The sequence below is a fragment of the Mirounga leonina genome, unplaced genomic scaffold (assembly GCF_011800145.1).
Source record: "Mirounga leonina isolate KUSES-001 unplaced genomic scaffold, KU_Mleo_1.0 Mir_129, whole genome shotgun sequence".
Taxonomy (NCBI): Eukaryota; Metazoa; Chordata; class Mammalia; order Carnivora; family Phocidae; genus Mirounga; species Mirounga leonina.
Window position 1 is genome coordinate 79,515,475 of NW_023270323.1, and position 17,736 is coordinate 79,533,210.

General features: G+C 44.3%; 1 protein-coding gene across 14 annotated transcripts in view; it reads right to left on the minus strand.

The window, feature by feature from the left end:
- GRK4 (G protein-coupled receptor kinase 4) overlaps positions 1–17,736 on the minus strand; it is a 99,130-nt gene that overhangs the window by 23,874 nt on the left and 57,520 nt on the right. For 13 of the 14 annotated variants that reach the window (XM_035005410.1, XM_035005418.1, XM_035005412.1 and 10 more), the window contains 2 exons: positions 17,542–17,682; positions 11,065–11,255 (listed from right to left, as the gene is read on the minus strand). In XM_035005410.1, the coding sequence (XP_034861301.1) occupies positions 11,065–11,255; positions 17,542–17,682 (332 nt within the window). Of the gene's footprint in view, positions 1–8,117; positions 8,618–11,064; positions 11,256–17,541; positions 17,683–17,736 lie in introns of those variants that run through there. The other variant, XM_035005422.1, reaches the window with a different exon arrangement.

The following is a 17,736-nucleotide window of genomic DNA, read 5'->3' on the forward strand; positions in this document are numbered from 1 at the left end:
TCACAGCCCGGCCAACGAGAGACAGTCACAGCCCGGCCAATGAGAGACAGTCAGAGCCCGGCCAATGAGACACTGCCACAGCCCAGCCGCTGAGAGTCCACTACACTTCCAGCTCTCAGTTTACCCCAGTGGACTTTGTTTCTAACGGCCCACCCCACCCCCCCTTCCTCTATAAAAGAGCCTCCCCTCCTTTGCTCTGCACTCACCTGTGGTTTTGCTTTTGTTTGGTTGGCCCAGATTACAATTCTCTGCTAGTCCTGAACAAACCTATTCTTGCTGGGGAAATAAGGGCAGTTCTATCTTAAGTTTAACAGTTGCGAGCATTTGACAAGTGCTGTCCAAGCACGTGTGGGCATCAGCTCAGTAGATCAGCTCAGTAGATGCAGTAGACCTCAGTGGTCTCGGGAACAGTTCGCAGAAAACCGGGGCCGTAACGCGTCACCCCGAACACGTCCTCTCCGGAAGCAACAGCTGCATCCTTCCTCCCCCAACAGAGCCGGGGCAGGGAGCTTCTGTTGTGAAGAATGTTACATCCGCAGAAAACGAACGTTCTTCCCAGAAGACGGCCTCACCACCTCGAAGCACACACACCCAGCTCGCTGCATCACGTCCCTCGTTCTTAACAGAGAGGTTCCTGATCCTGCCGGCTCACTCCTGACTTGCAGAACTATGGCGCAGAGTGTCCAGGTCCACTCGAGCCGAAAGGCGCACGGTCGTCCAGTAGAACGTCAGATAATGCCCAGCCTGAACAGTCGGGAGCATGGAGCGCCACTTTCGGGACAAGTGCGTTACCTTTCAGCATTTAATGAAATCACAACCAGCCTGGGTTCCACAATCACTGTAGTGTGAGACCTGGCGGTTTTCCTTTTCCTGTAATGCCAGTGTTTGACTCAAGCTCCGGTGGCCGAGGTAGCCACTTCAAAGACATCTCTCTCAATAAACACAGTGCTAGCCCCCCACCCCCCACCCCAGGCTCCTGTGTTTCAGAGATCTTGGTTTATTTAAATAACTGACCATTTGGGTAGCTTGTTTTTTCTCTTCCAGTGCTTTAAATTCCCTTTTTTTTTTTTTAAAGATTTTATTTATTTATTTGACAGAGAGAGAGGGAACACAAGCAGGGGAGTGGGAGAGTGAGAAGCAGGCTTCCCGCGGAGCAGGGAGCCCGATGGAGGGCTCGATCCCAGGACCCTGAGATCACAACCCGAGCCGAAGGCAGTTGCTTAAGCGACTGAGCCACCCAGGCGCCCCTAAATTCCCATTCTTATGTTTTAAGTTCACCAGTAAAGAGTGAGACTGTGAGACTCTAGGTCCCCACCCTCTGGCCCCAATAACTGCAGAGCCCCAGGCCCACATGCTCACGTGTCCCCTCTCCCACCCTGCACCTCCAGACCTCTCTGTGTGGTCCTGGGTACTACATGTGATTGCCAGGACTTATAAGTAATAGCCTTTTTCTCTTTCAAAGTTTCTTGATGGCTCTTGCTGAGGGGCATCTTGCAGTTATTATAAGAACCACAAGGGCTGGTCCAGCCACAACACTGGTCGTTGACGGGCTGAGCCCAGCATAGAACAGTGGGTTTATTGGTAAAAGAGTACACAGTAAAGTTGCCACTGCAGAGAAATGTCTGGAGAAGATTCTGGATCACAAAAAAAGACAAAGCAAAACTGATTTAATGATTAAGTATCAAAATTCACCTCTCAGTCTGAGAACTGGCCTTGTAACCTAAAGAATCTACACAAAAGGAAAATATAAAACAAAATCAAACCTAAGTGAGAGAAAAATAACTGAAGACCTTATTATCCACTAAATATCTGAATTTGGTATCAGCTAAAAATTATAACCTCCACATTCTTAAATATAAAAGAATTACAATATTAGGCCTGACCCTCTAGTATGCAAACTGGAGATTTTGACTCTGACAGTGACATGGAGGATACCTGATGGGAGGGAAGGGACAGATCTGACCTCAGTGACATCATTCTCAAATTGTCTTTTCTCTGTATTCATTGTATATAAATGTAAACAGCATTCATCAGGCTGGTTTTTAATTACTGATTTTTCTAGTCTGCTTCAAAAGTCTCAGGAGGGTGCACTGATTCAAGCTTTTGTACGTCTATCCAAAACTTCCCTCTCATGAAGTACCAACAGAAGCAGCAGGGTTCTAGTCGGGAAAGAAAAATAAACATGAGTCTACTGTCTTTATTCACAGGTGACATTATTCTATATGTAGAAAATTTTAAGGAATTCACAACAAAACTTCTAAAGCTAATAAAAGAGCTGAGCAAGGACACAAGATCAATGTACAGAAATCAAATGTATTTCTACACACTAGCAAGGAATAGTCCAAAAATGAAATTAAGAAAACAACTGTACGGGTGCCTGGGTGGCTCAATCAGTTAAGCATCTGACTCTTGATTTCAGCTCAGATCATGATCTCAGGGTCGTAGGATTGAGCCCTGCGTCAGGCTCCACACTGAGTGTAAAACTTGTTTAAGATTCTCTATCTCCTCCCTCTTTCCCAAACCACTCATGCTCTCTTTATGGAAAAAAAAAAAAAAAAAAAAAGGAAACAACTGTGTTTGAAATGGCATCAAAAACAATAAATTTAGGAATAAATTTAACAGCAAAAAAAAAAAAAAAGGTACAAGATGTATATACTGAAAGGTACAAAACATTCCTGAGAAATTAAACATCTAAATAACTGGAAAGACATCCCGTGTTCATAGGTCAGAAGATTTAGTATTATTCAGATGTCCATTATCCCCAAACTGGACTACGGATTCAATGTAATCCTTAGCAGCAATTTTTGTCCCAGAAACTGACAAGTTGATCCTAACATTTATATGGAAATGCAAAGGACCCAGAATAGCCAAAACAATCTCAAAAAAGAACAAAGTGAGAAGCCTCATACTTCCCATTTCAAAACTTACCACAAAGTTACAGTAATCAAGACAGTATGGTACTGCCAGAAGGACAGACATACAGACCAATGGAATAGAATTGAGGGTCCAGAAGTAAACCCACCCTCTTACAGTCTATCAGTTTTAGACAAAAGTGCCAAGGCAGTTCAATGGGGAAATGATAGTATTTTCAACAAATGGTGCTGGGATGCAGACTCTTCACCCATCCACCCTGTCCTAAAAACTTAACATGGGTGATAAACTTAAAGGTAAGACTTAAAACCATAAAATCCTTAGAGAAAACAAAATCCTCATGTTCCTGGTTAGACAACAATTTCTTAGAGAAACACCAAAAGTGAATCAACAACAACAAAACCCTGATAAATTGGACTTCACTAAAATTAAAAACTTTTGCAATTCAAAAGATGCCATTAAGAACATGAAAAGATAAGCCACAGACTGGAAGAAAGTATTTGCGAATTTTACATCTAGTAAAGGATATGTATCCAGAATATATAAAGAATGTTTGCCATTTAATACTGATAAGGTAAATAACCCAAATTGAAAGTGGGCACAGTATTTGAATAGACATTTAAGCGAAGAATACGTAAGGATGGCCAATAAGCATATGAAAAAAGTATCATCAGTCATCAGGGAAGCACAAATCAAAACCACCAAGAGAAAAAACAAAACAAAACAAAAAACACAAAAACCCACCATGAGATGTCACTTCACAGCCACTGAGGTGGGCTAGCATTAAACAGGGAGATACTAACAAGTGTTGGAGACAATGTGAGGGGTTGGAGCCCTGGAAGGAATGTAAAATGGTGCAGCCACTTTGGAAGAGAGCTTGAAACTGTCTTAAAAAGGTAAACGTAAATTTTCCATGCTCTCGAGAAATTCCACTTGTCAGTATCTACCCAAGAGAACTGAAAACATATGTCCAAACAAAACTTCATACAAATGTTCATAGCAGCATTATCCATAAAAACCCAAAAGTGGAACCAATCTGAAACACCCATCAACTGACAAAAGGACAAGGGAATGTTATTCCGCCATAAAAAAGAACCAGGTACTGATAAATGCTAAAACATGGATGAACCTCAAAAACATTATGCTAGTGGACAGAAGCCAGATGCAAAAGGCCACATGATGATTCTATTTGTGTATAATGTGCAGAAAGGTCGATCTACAGAGACAGAGAAATGATGCCCTCCTTCACCAGTGTGAGCTCTTCTTTAAAGGTGAGTGTGCTGGGTGCCTGGGTGGCTCAGTCGTTAAGCGTCTGCCTTCGGCTCAGGTCATGATCCCAGGATCCTGGGATCGAGTCCCACATGGGGCTCCCTGCTCGGCAAGAAGCCTGCTTCTCCCTCTCCCATTCCCCCTGCTTGTGTCCCTGCTCTCTCTATCTCTCTCTCTGTCAAATAAATAAATAAAATCTAAAAAAATAAATAAATAAAATAAAGGTGTGTGTGCTCAAGACAACATGGCTATGGTTAGGAGGGAGCATGGAGGCTGACCCTTCTGGAACCTGACAGACGAGGGCACTGAGAAAGAGCCAACATGGGCATCTCCAGCCCCTCACCCATTTGTTATGTTTTAGATGTTTTTCTATTGTTTCTGTAATTGCTAGAAAATGCAATGAAATTGAAAATTTTTCCTTAAAATTGTGAAAGGGTTCCCCCACACCAGTTAATGAACACACCCACCACCTCACATTTTTGTGTGAGAACATTTAAGTCTTAGTCCCTTAGTAAATTTCAATTATACAATATAGGGCTATCAACTCCATTTTTATGTTTTATATTATATCCTCAGGTTATTCATCTTACAGCTGAAAGTTCGTGCCATTTTGCCAACCTCTTCCTATGCCCTGCGCCCCCCAGCCTCTACTGACCACTTTTCTACTCTGTTTCCATGAGTTTGACCTTTTTTTTTTTTTTAAGACTCCACATATCAGTGATACCATGCAGTATTTGTCTATGTCTGGCTTGTCTTACTTAGCATGATGCTCTCGAGGTCCATTGTGTCATCACAAATAGCAGCATTTCCTTCATTCTCATGGCCAAAAAATAATTCCATTGTGGATGTATATACCACATTTTCTTCATCCATGCACCCACCAGTGGACACTTAGGTTGTTTCTATATGTTGGCTATTCTGAATAATGCTGCAGTGAACATGGAAATGCAGACATCTCTTTGACCTACTATGGATATATCCTTTAGAATACACCTCGAAGTAAGACTGCTAGATTATATGGCAGTTTTATTTTTAATTTTTTGAGGAAACTTACTGTTTTCCATAGTGGCAAAATTGAAAACATTTTAAAAAGCTAATTCTTTAAAATTTTCATTGCCTTTTGCCATATTCTCCTGCATGCAAACTATACATTATTATGTAAAATAATTCTCATAATTTAAAAGACACTACACTACCCAAACAATGGAAAAGAGAATACGCCCTCCCCAGAGTGGCTGAAGAACAGGGAGAAGGTTGTTCTCCATATCCAGCTGCTGCTAGGCCAGGACTTCCCTGAGGCTTCAGGCCGGTCTTGGGAATAACTTTTACATGAAAACAAAGTGTAGCTGGCCCTCGAACAACATGGGTTTGAACGGCTTGGGTCCTCTTTCACGTGGGTTTTCTTACAGTCCCAATGCTGGGATGTATGTTCTCTTCCTTATGATTTTCTTACTAACATTGCCTTTTCGCTAGCTTGCTTTACTGTAAAAGTATAATGCAGAATCCACAGAACATACAAAATATGTGTTAATCGACTGTCATCAGTGAGGCTTCCAGTCAACAGCAGACTACTGGTAGGTAAGTTTGGGAGGAGTCAAAAGTTACATGTGGATTTTTGATTGGTCGATGTCCCAACCTCTGTGCTGTTCAAGGATCAACCACACTGCCCAGAGACTCAAGTGCTGTTTACTAAGGAATCGGTCATTCCCGCATGTTAACATTCAGATGGTGCTAGGGCACTCATGGGGTCTGTCCCTAGCTAAAAGCATTTTAGTTCATCTGATTCTACAAAAGCTATGTTCCTCAGTTAATTTTTAAAGAACATTCAAAAACCCAAAGGCAACAGTCCCCTCCAGACTTCTGTATAACAAGCAGGCAATATGTCATGAAAAGGTGTTGGGAGGGAGAGTACTCAGCTGGACTGAAAATGCATGCACACACAAATGTCTATGGGTTGTTCTGTTTGAACCAAATGGCTGACTTCTTAGATAAAGACATGGTTGCATACTGAAAACGATGATCTATCTCCAGACTCTCTTCAATGTATATTTCATTTCTTTCGCTTGCTTTTTCTCATTCAACAATTCAGACAAACCACGTTACAAGCAGCCGTACCTGAAGGTCTGACACAAACGACAACACCCCCAAACCGCACACCCAGGCCACTCACATGGACGCCGCCTCCCTGCCTGTGCCCGCGGAGCCCAGCACTGCTTCTGTGCTTTGTCGTGATGCTCTTTCAGGCAGTTTATCGGAACAAACAGCAGAGGACGGCAGACCAAAAAAGATGAAGTGCTCCAGGAAAACCACACCTGGAATAAAAGGGTCTCGAGGATGCTATGGTATTTTAGCAACTTCTTAACCTTTTCTCCAAATAAATAAGAGATGCGAAGGGCACAGCCGAGGGCCTGGTGGGCAACAGAAAGCCAACAGGTTTGCTTCTTCCATCCTCCTGTCTTTAGGACCACTCTGGTTTATGTGGACTCCTCTGCCCACTTTCTCCAGAACGCAAACACGGCGCACGTCTCCCACGGAAGAACAATCCCGTCACCCTCTACTTCGATCTTAGCCATCTATCCGAGCTGCCACGTGAGTCCCAGCTCCTCCCGAAAGCCTTCCCTGATCAGGCCTGGGCCCAGTTTAAAGCACGTATCCTAGAGGATTCTGGGAGCCCATGAGGTCTACCCGCTCACCCGCAACATCTGTGCTGGTGCTTCCGAGAGGCCCGCACAGGACGGCCCGGCTCGCTTGGAGCAGCTCCCGCAGACGAGGGTGAGGGGCCCCCAGGCTCTCCTTCTGATCGCGAACATGCTATACCCTAAGGATGGCTCAAAGCCCAGCCTGAGGGCCTCCTCCTCTCTGACCTCAGATTGCCTAAATTAAGTAGAACATTCTTATTTGTACGGTCCCTCTGCAAAAAGAAAGGTCATCTTTCTGGCACCTGGTCTGATGAAGGTTGTCAAGAGGCAACCTCTGACAAGAAAGAATTTCAAAGATGAAAGTGATACTTGACAGGTCCCTAGGGGACGGGATGCACCATCAGAGGCTGAAAGTCATCGGTCATTCATCCAACAGTGGGCACCTCCTAATGGTGGGTGTTGTGGACATGCGTTAAGTTCCCACTAAGTGCTGGCCAACCCATGTCTTTCCTCTGCTCTGTCTGAGGGCAAGTGGGGGCCTGAGGTGAAAAGTTGGAGGAAAATGAAAATCTTCTAACCAATCCAGTAATCCTGGCACACCTTAGAGGTATAGGGGATTGGTCCCAATCCTAAATCCCCTAAATCCCTTTTTTTAAAGTTTTTATTTATTTATTTGAGAGAGAGAAAGCACGAGCAGGGGCAGAGGCAGAGGGAGCCGACTCCCCGCTGAGCAGGCAGCCTGATGCGGGACTTGATCCCAGGATCCTGGGATCATGATCTGAGCCAAAGGCAGATGCTTAACCGACTGAGCCACCCAGGCGCCCCCAAAACAATGAATGCCTTAATTAAAAAGTGCTTTACTGCTACCCATCATCTGAGCTCTCCGCAAGCTGTGATCCTTTTGCTGGTGGAGGGTCTTAGCTCGATGCTGCCGGCCGCTGACTGATCATGTCGGGGTTGCTGAAGGTTGGGCTGTCTGTGGCAGTTTCTTAAAACAAGAGAACAAATTTGTTGCACTGATTGACTCTTCCTTTCCCAAATGATTTCTCTGTAGCATGTGCTGTTGTCTGATAGCATTTTACCCACAGTAGAACTTCTCTCAAAACTGGAGTCAGTCCTCTCAAACCCTGCCAACCTATCAACTAAGGTTATGCAATATCCTAAATCCTGGTCATATTTCAACAGTCTTCAGAGCATTGTCACCAGGAGTAGACTCCATCTCAAGAAATCCCCTTCTTTGCTCCTCCACAGAAGCACCTCCTCATCCATTCAAGTGTTATCCTGAGAGGGCAGCGGTTCGCTCACCTCTCCAGGCTCCACTTCTAGCTCTCGGGCTGTTTCCGCCACAGCTGCAGTGACTTCCTCCACTGAGTCTTGAATCCCTCAACGTCCTCCACGAGGGCTGGCACCCGCTTCTTCCAAACTCCTGTTAGTACTGACATTGAACCATGGGAACATTTTCTTAATGGTGTCTGGAATGGTGAATCCTTTCCAGAAGATTCTCAATTTACCCAGATCGAGCACAGGAATCACCATCTATGGTGTGTCTCTTAAATAATACAGCCTTGCGAAGCGTGTCTCTTAAATATGACTTCAAAGTCAAAATTACTCCTTGCTCCGTGGGCTGCAGAATGGATGTTGCATTAGCAGGCATGAAAACAACACTAATCTTGCCGGATGTCATCAGAGCTCTTGGGTGACCAGGTACGATGTCGACGAGCGGTAATATTTCAAAAGGAATCTTTTTTTCTGAGCAGTAAGTCTCCACAGTGGGCTTCAGATATTTGGTAAACCGTGTTGTAAACAGGTATGCTGTCGTCCAGGCTGCGCCGTTCCGTCTGCAGAGCACGGGCAGAGGAGAGGTAGCATAATTCTTAAGGGCCCTAAGAATTTTCCGGCTTCAGCTTCAAGTCACCAGCCGCATTAGCCCCTAACATGAGCTCCCCTCTGCTAGCTGCAGACTTTTCTTCTGCGGCTTCCTCACCTCCCTCAGCCTTCGTGGACTTGAAGAGAGTCAGGGCCTTGCTCTGGATGAGGCTTTGGCTTAAGGGAATACTGGGGCTGCTTTGATCTCCTATCCAGACCACCAAAATTTTCTCCCCATCAGCAACGAGGCCGTTGTGCTTTCTTATCACTCATGTGTTCGCTGGAGTAGCGCTCTTAACTTCCTTCGAGAACCTTTCCTTGGCATTTGCGATGTGGACTTTTGGCACAAGAGGCCTACCTTTCGGCCTATCTTGGCTTTAGACATCCCTTCCTCGCCAAGCTTAATCATTTCTAGCTTCTGATTTCAAGTGAGATATGTGTGACTCTTCCTTTCACTTGAGCACTCAGAGGCCATTACAGGGTTATTAATTGGCCTAATGTCCATATTGCTATGTCTCAGGGGACAGGGAGGCCCAAGGAGAAGGAGAGAGAGGGAAACAGGCGGTCGGTGGAGCAGTCAGAACACACAACATGCATGGTTAAGTTTGCCGTCTTATATGAGTGCAGTCTGTGGTGCCCCCGAACAAGTCTGATAGAAACATCAGAGATCATAGATCACTGTAACAAGTATAATAATGAAACGGTTTGAAACCCTGCAAGAATTACCGACATGTGACGCAGACATAAAGTGAGCCTGTGCGGCTGGGAAAGTAGCACCAATAGGACTTGCTCAGTGCAGGGTTGTCACAAAGCTTCCATTTGTACAAAAGGCGGTATTTGTGAAGCACAGTAAAGGGAAGAGCAATAAAACGAGGTATGCCTGCACGTCTTTACATGGGAAGCAAGCAGAGGGGGCTTAACTGTACCGAACTGTAATAAACTCTAAGGTCCTCCCAGAGTGAAGAGGATTCAGAGCTCCTACAGGCTTGTTCCTTGCTTCAGGACCACCAGTCTCTCCCTGTGAGTGTGGTGACAGGCATTCTCCACTCAGACCAGGGCCTATGTCTGTAGGAATGGCTCCCAAGGCAGCAGTCCACCCCTTGCTCAACATCGCAAGGGCGGCTGCACCAGCCCCGTGGCCAGGCCTGGTGTCTGGCCCTCAAGAGATCATAATGTGGCCCTGGGATATGTGAGACAAAGCCAAGAGTTCATCGGAATAGGGATCCGAGAAAGGCCTTCTGAGAGGCTTGCGGCTGGTGTGACCAGCCCTCCAGTGGGACAGCACAGGTCCTCTGAGGATGCCCAAGGGGAGCACGCCCCCCCATTATCAGGGGTGGGGAACTTAGGGATGAGCTGCAGTTTCTCAGAATGAAGGCAGAGGGGCTGCAGTGGAGAAAGGCCTCCGACAAGCAGACCGCATGTGCAGAGGTATGAAGATGTGAGGACGCTTGAGATGCTCACGTGTGCATCACGAAGGCAGAGAGTCCCCACTCGGGAAACAGCGGGACGCCGGGCTGGAGAAGTCAGTGGGAAGCGGCATCCCTCAGGGTCAGGAGAGCCAGGCCCACAGGGCTGCAAGCTAGGGACGCTATGACAGGATCGAAGGCCTATCATTGGTCTCACAGAGCAGGAACCGGGCCAAGACTGGTATCAGCAAAACCATTCAAGTGTCTGCCTGCCAGGTAATCTAAGGAAGATATGAACTAAGCCAGTGACCCTAAAGACTGACTAGGGAAACATTCAGGGGTGATTTGGTGACCAACTGGATGGGGAAGATGAGGGCAGGGGTCTCCCTTGGAAATGTAGGGTAAAGGGCAAGGTGAGAAACGCCTGCAGGGAATGGTCCTCACACGGAGGTGGATGTCTGCACAGAGGTGAAGGGACAGAGCTATACAGGGAATGGTCGAGAAGGGTGTCAGAGCCCAGGAGCTCCATACCCAAAGGGTGGCTGGAGGGACTGCTTTCCCTAAAACTAAATATTTGATCATACTAATTTAATTAGACCTATTGAATTAAATTTAATTTTCTTTACTTAATATTAAGATGCAAAATATTAAAATACATATTAGAGACATTTAATTGTTACACTATCTTGTTGGAACAGAGTCCACAGTCCGAAATGAACTATTTTGGAAATGGGCTCTTCTCGTGCTTACATGAGTTACACTGCCTATTTTTGATCAACTTAACAAATAAAACTTATCTACTAGAGATCAAAGAGAACTAAAAATAAAACCAAGGTCCACTGCTGATTGACCATATCCCCAACAGTGTGAGTGACCAGACCCTACGAATGGCCACCAAGGGCTCCACCGCAGCCCTTCTGCCCAGGCTCCTGGGTGGCCAGAGGGAGCCCGGTGGGAGCCTCAGGCTGAGGATGAACAGGCCCCCAGGCCCCAGGAGTTCATGCTGTTCTTACCTGTACACAATTCTTTCCCTCTGTAAATCCTCCAAGCCACAGCACAGCTCGGCAGCATAGAAAATAGCTCTCTGCTCATCAAAGCCAGGGTTGCCCAGGTTGTGGATGTGAAACTTCAAGTCCCCTCCATTCATAATGGTTAGCACCAAGCACAAGGAATCTTTGGTTTCATAAGCGTAGGACAAACTAACCTAAAGACAACAGCATCATAAAAAACAAAGCACAAACACCTGCTCATTCATTGGTGATTTACTCTATTTGCTAACGTTATTCAAATACTCCGTGTTAGATTTATCATTAGCACGCCCAAATACTATATTCAGGGAAATGCATACCATGCATGTGGTGCTTCTTGGACATCTACCTATCAAAGATCTTACAGGAATTCTGTACTGAGAAGAGAACTTTCTGTGGCTAAGTGGGTAGATGGCAAAACTTCACAAAGACAGTCGGGATCATGATTCACTGAAGCTATGCTCCAATCGTGCTCAACGTTTCATACTTCTAGAACACCCATGTTCAGTATACAAGTTAAGTTACGAGTTAATACACCCACCCACGGTGTAAGAGGGGTCTTGCGCTGCACATCTTTCCAACGTTTTATGTTGTCAGTCGATGCTGCTGAAAGTATAGTTGCCTCTTACTGCACTATTAATGTGCATTTCTCTGTATATACGAATACAGGACATATTTCTCATACTTTTTCATATACTTATCCATTTGGAACTACTTGTGTGAAGTACGTGTCCAAGTATTTTGCCCACTTTTCTGCTGGTTTGTAGGTCAATTTACACACACACACACACACACACACACACCCCGTACTGGGATTTTGATTGGGACTACACTTCATTCATTCAATCTATACATCAATTTGGGAAAACCAACATCTTCATACATTGAGCTTTCTAATCCATAAGCATGGCATCCTTCCCTTTATTTGGTCTTCTTTAGTTTCTTGGAATAGCATTTTAGATCTCAGTGTAGAAGTCTTGCACATTTTCATTAAATTTTTGCCTAGATTATGATGTTTCTTGATGCTATTGTAAATGGTATCAATTAAAAGTTTTTATTTTCTAACTCTTTGTGGCTGATACTGTTTCTAATAACTGGGCTAGAAACACAATAAATTATATAGAAAGTAGTGGACCATTTCCATGCACACTCATGCTGTGGGCCAGCCAGGGTGGGCAGTGGGAAGGAGGGGGGCTGAGCGTGCCACAGCAGGTCAGGACCCACCGATCCACTGTAAGCAGAGAGGAAAAAATACAACCAAGGATGAAGGAAAACTCACAGAGGAAATAAAAAGCTACCTGCAAACAAATAAAATGGAACCAACTTTCCAAAATCTATGGGACACAGCAAAAGCAGCTCTAAGAAAGAAGGACTTAACAACACAGGCCCACCCCAAGAAACTAGAAAAATGCCACACAAACAATCTCATTTTATATCTAAAGGAACGGAAAAAACAACAAAGCCCAAAGTTAGACCTATTGAATTAAATGGCTCCCATGTTCAGTATACAAGTTAAGTTATGAGTTAATACACCCACCCACGGTGTAAGAGGGGTCTTGCGCTGCACATCTTTCCAACGTTTTATGTTGTCAGTCGATGCTGCTGAAAGTATAGTTGCCTCTTACTGCACTATTAATGTGCATTTCTCTGTATATACGAATACAGGACATATTTCTCATACTTTTTCATATACTTATCCATTTGGAACTACTTGTGTGAAGTACGTGTCTCATGCTCTCTCTCATTCTCTCTCAAATAAACAAAATCTTTTAAAAAATAAAAAAAAAAAGAAGGATCATACCTTAACATAATAAAGGTCATGTGATAAACCCACAGCTAACATTGTCCTGAATGGTGAAAAGCTGAAAGCTTTTCCTCTAAGATCAGGAACAAGACAGAGATGCCCACTCTTGCCACTTTTATTCAACATAGTATTGAAAGTCCCAGCCATAGCAATTAGGCAAGTAAAAGAAATAAAAGGCATCTAAATTGGAAAAGAAGAAGTAAAACTATTTGCAGATGACATGATGCTATATATAGAAAACCCTAAAGACTCCACCAAAGAGGGTGCCTGGGTGGCTCAGTTGGTTGGGCGACTGCCTTTGGCTCAGGTCATGATCCTGGAGTCCTGGGATCAAGTCCCGCATCAGGCTCCCTGCTCAGCAGGGAGTCTGCTTCTCCCTCTGACCTTCCTCCTTCTCGTGCTCTCTGTCTCTCATTCTCTAATAAATAAATAAAATCTTTAAAAAAAAAAAAAAGACTCCACCAAAGAGATTTGAGAACTAATTAATGATTTCAGTAAAGCCACAGGGTACAAAATTAACATACAGAAACAGGTTGTGTTTCGATACACTAATAAAAAGCTATCAGAAATAGAAATTAAGAAAACAATCCCAGGGACACCAGGGTGGCTCAGTCGGTTAAGTATCAGACTCTTGATTTTGGCTCAAGTCATGATCTCATGGGTCATGGCATCAAGCCCCATATCAGGCTCTGTGCTCAGTGGGGAGTCTGCTTGAGATTCTCTCCCTCTGCCCCTCTCCCCACTCACATGTGCACACACTCTCTCTCTCAAATAAATAAATATATCTTTTTAAAAAAGAAAACAGGGTGCCTGGGTGGCTCAGTCGTTAAGCGTCTGCCTTTGGCTCAGGTCATTATCCCAGGGTCCTAGGATCAAGCCCCTCATCGGGCTTCCTGCTCAGCAGGGAGCCTGCTTCTCCCTCTCCCACTCCCCCTGTTTGTGTTCCCTCTCTCACTGTGTCTCTCTCTGTCAAATAAATAAAATCTTTTTAAAAAAAATAAAAAGAAAAAAAGAAAACAATCCAACTTACAATTGTATCAAAGTAATAAAAAACCCAGGAATAAATTTAACCAAGGAGGTGAAAGACATATACTCTGAGAACTATAAGAGACTGATGAAAGAAACTGAAGGCAACACAAACAAATGGTAAGATACACCATCTTCGCGGCATGGAAGAATTAATATTGTTAAAATGTCCATATTACCCAAAGCAATCTACAGATTCAGTGCAATCCCTAACAAAATACCAATAGTTCTCTTCACAGAACTAGAACAAACAATCCTAAAATTGTACGGAGTAACACAAGACTCTGAAGAGCCAAAGCAATCTTGAGAAAGAAGAACAAAACTGGAGGCATCACGCTCTCTGATTCCAAACTATATTACCAAGCTGTAGTAGTGAAAATGGAATGGTATTGGCATAAAAACAGCCACACAGATCAGTGGAATAGAACAGAAAGCCCAGAAATACATCTATGCGTATATGGTCAGTTAATTTATGACAAAGGAGGCAAGGACATTCAATGGGGAAAAGAGAGCCTGCTCAATAAATCGTGTTGGAAAAACTGGACAGCCACACGCAGAAGAATGAAACTGGATCACCACCTTTTACCATACACAAAAATTAACTCAAAATGGATTAAAGACTTGAACGTAACAAGTAAAACCATAAAACTCCTAGAAGAAACCATAGGAAGTAAGCTCTTTGGCATTAGTCTTAGCAATACTTGGGGGTGGGGGGCACAGTCTACTGAGGCAAGAGCAACAAAAGCTAAAATAAACAAATGGGATTACAAGAAACTAAAAAGCTTCTGCACAGCGAAGGAAACCATCAACAAAACAAAAAGGCAACCTACTGAATGGAAGATATTTGCAAATCATATATCAGATAAGGGAATAATATTAAAAATATATTAAAAGATTTATACACATTAATATGAAAAAATAACTTGATTAAAAAATGGGCAGAGTATTTAAACAGATATTTTTCCAAAGAAGACATACAGATGGCCAACAGGCATGTGAAAAGATGCTCAACATCACTGAGCATTAGGGAAAGGCAAATCAAAACCACCACGAGATATTACTTCACACCTGTCAGAATGGCTGGAATCAAAAAAACCCAAGAAATAACAAGTGTTGGTAAGGATGTGCATGAAATGGAACCCAGGTGCACTGTTGCTGGAAATGTAAGTTGGTGCAGCCACCATGGAAAACAGTATGGAGGTTCCTCAAAAAATAAAAAACTTGAAATACCATATGTAATGGTATTTCAAGCAAATGTACATTCCAGCAAATGTACCTCTAGGTGTTGATCCAAAGAAAACGGAAACACTAATCCAAAGAGATATCTGCACCCCTAGGTTCATTGCAGTCTTATTTACAACAGCCAAGATACAGAAGCAACCTAAGTGTCCACTCATAGACGAAAAGATATAGAAGATGTGGTCCATATATACAATGGACTATTACTCAGCCACAAAGAAGGCTGAAATCCTGCCATTTGCAAAACATGGATAGACTTAGTGGGTATTATGCCAAGTGAAATAAGTCAGTCAGAGAAAGACAGATGCCATATGATTTTACTCATATATGGAATATTAAAAACAAAACACACTAACAAACAAAACAGAAACAGACTCAGACACGGAAAACAAACTGTTGATTACAAGAGTAGGGAGGGGTGGTGGTGCCTGGGTGGCTTAGTCGTTAAGCGTCTGCCTTCGGCTCAGGTCATGGTCCCAGGGTCCTGGGATCGAGCCCCACATCAGGCTCCCTGCTCGGCGGGAAGCCTGCTTCTCCCTCTCCCACTCCCCCTGCTTGTGTTCCCTCTCTCACTGTGTCTCTCTCTGTCAAATAAATAAATAAAATCTTAAAAAAAAAAAATAGGACAATCAGAAAAACCCTGGCAGACTTAAATCCTAACATATCAATAATTACATTAAATGTAACTGGCCCAGGGGCCAGGGTCCTGGGATCGAGTCCCGCATTGGGCTCCCTGCTCGGCGGGAAGCCTGCTTCTCCCTCTCCCACTCCCCCTGCTTGTGTTCTCTCTCTCGCTGTGTCTCTGTCAAATAAATAAACAAAATCTTAAAAAAAAAAAAAAAGAGTAGGGAGGGGTTGGGGGACAGAAAATAAGTGGAAGGGATTAAGAGGCTTCAGGGCGGGGCACCTGGGTGGCTCAGTTGGTTAAGCGACTGCCTTCGGCTCAGGTCATGATCCTGGAGTCCCGGGATCGAGTCCCACATCGGGCTCCCTGCTCGGCAGGGAGTCTGCTTCTCCCTCTGACCCTCCCCCCTCTCATGTGCTCTCTCTCATTCTCTCTCTCAAATAAATAAATAAAATCTTTTAAAAAAAAAAGAGGCGTCAGGGCGCCTGGCTGGCTCATTTGCAAAAGCATGCAACTTGATCTCAGGGTCGTGAGTTCAAGCCCCACATTGGGTATAGAGATTACTTAAATAAACAAACTTCTAATTATGAAACAGATAAGTCAAGGAGATGTAATGTATAGCATAGGGAACATAGTTGATAATACTGGAGTAAGTGTGGTGATAGATGGTAACTAGACTTATCACAGGGATCATTTCATAATGCATAAAAATACGGAATCACTATGATGTACACTTGAAACTAACAGGATATTGTCATATCAATTATACTTCAATTAGAAAAGAAAAGGATGAAGGAAAATATGTCTAGGTTCCTTGGGAGAGGCCAAGAATACAGAAACAAAAATATTTCATTTAAATAGAATAAACCATAGGTATTATTTATGTCCCTTTCATAAAGCTAGATTATGGATTTCTGTGTTTCAAGGTAGTTACACAAACATATTTAAAACAACTCCATGATGAGCCAGTTTTATTAAAGATTTTTGTGGAATGTACGATGAGAGACCTGTCACACACAGAGGTAAATGTAGAGGATGGCTGTGCAGGCCACTATTTGCAAAGTTTGTCCCCTAGCACAAAGCAGCGAACCTCAGTCCTGAGACAGAAGTGACTTGGAGGAAGTAAGCCTAACACCACAAATTCTGTCCTAAGTTATCTTTCCCTCTCCCCCTTACATAGACCCTCCTGTTGCCACAGATGCTACAGGAGATATGAAGGGGGGCAGAGAAGTTAGGTTTGGGGATGAACGCCACAGCACCTCATGCACAACACAGGGCCTAGGAGGGTCACCTAAGCCCCATTCGCCCAACCCTTGCCTGACACAGTGAAGGTGGGATTTAAGGCTTCATACGATTGGGGAATGCTTGCCGGGGGCCCGGCAGTACATTGGCCAGGTGTCAGACTGCGGCCTCGCAGAGAGGAGGACTTGGGGCAGTGCCTTCAAGCTCAGGAGGCAGTGGCCCCACGGCCCAGGATGAGCACCGGCTGCCCAGGAGAGGGCAGGGCCCTGACCGGTAACAGCCCGCTCCTGGGTGTGAGGAGGAGCCCACAGACCAGGCCCCGGGGGGTGGGATCACCACTGCTTTGTGTGTGTGTTCAGTAAGAAGGGGATAGGGAAGAAGAGGCCACCAGCAGGACCAGGCTGTCCCTGGCCCCTGGCCCCGCCGCCAGCCGAGGCAGCAGTGCAGGTGGGCCCAGCAGCAGATATGCCCAGGAAAGGGGTCCTCACCGCGCCATCCACAGCGAGGACTAAACCCAGATACTCACTACAAATCTGCTATGCACTTTTTCTAGGATTCTCTTTTCGTTGAGAGCCATGGCTTCACCTTTCCTCTTCTTTATTCTTTTTTTCTCTAGCTTCTTACACGCATACATCTTTCCTGTAGCTCGCACTTGACAGGCACAAACCTAGTTTAAAAAAGGGGAAAGAAAGGTTTCTACACACCTGCCACCTCTTAGGCC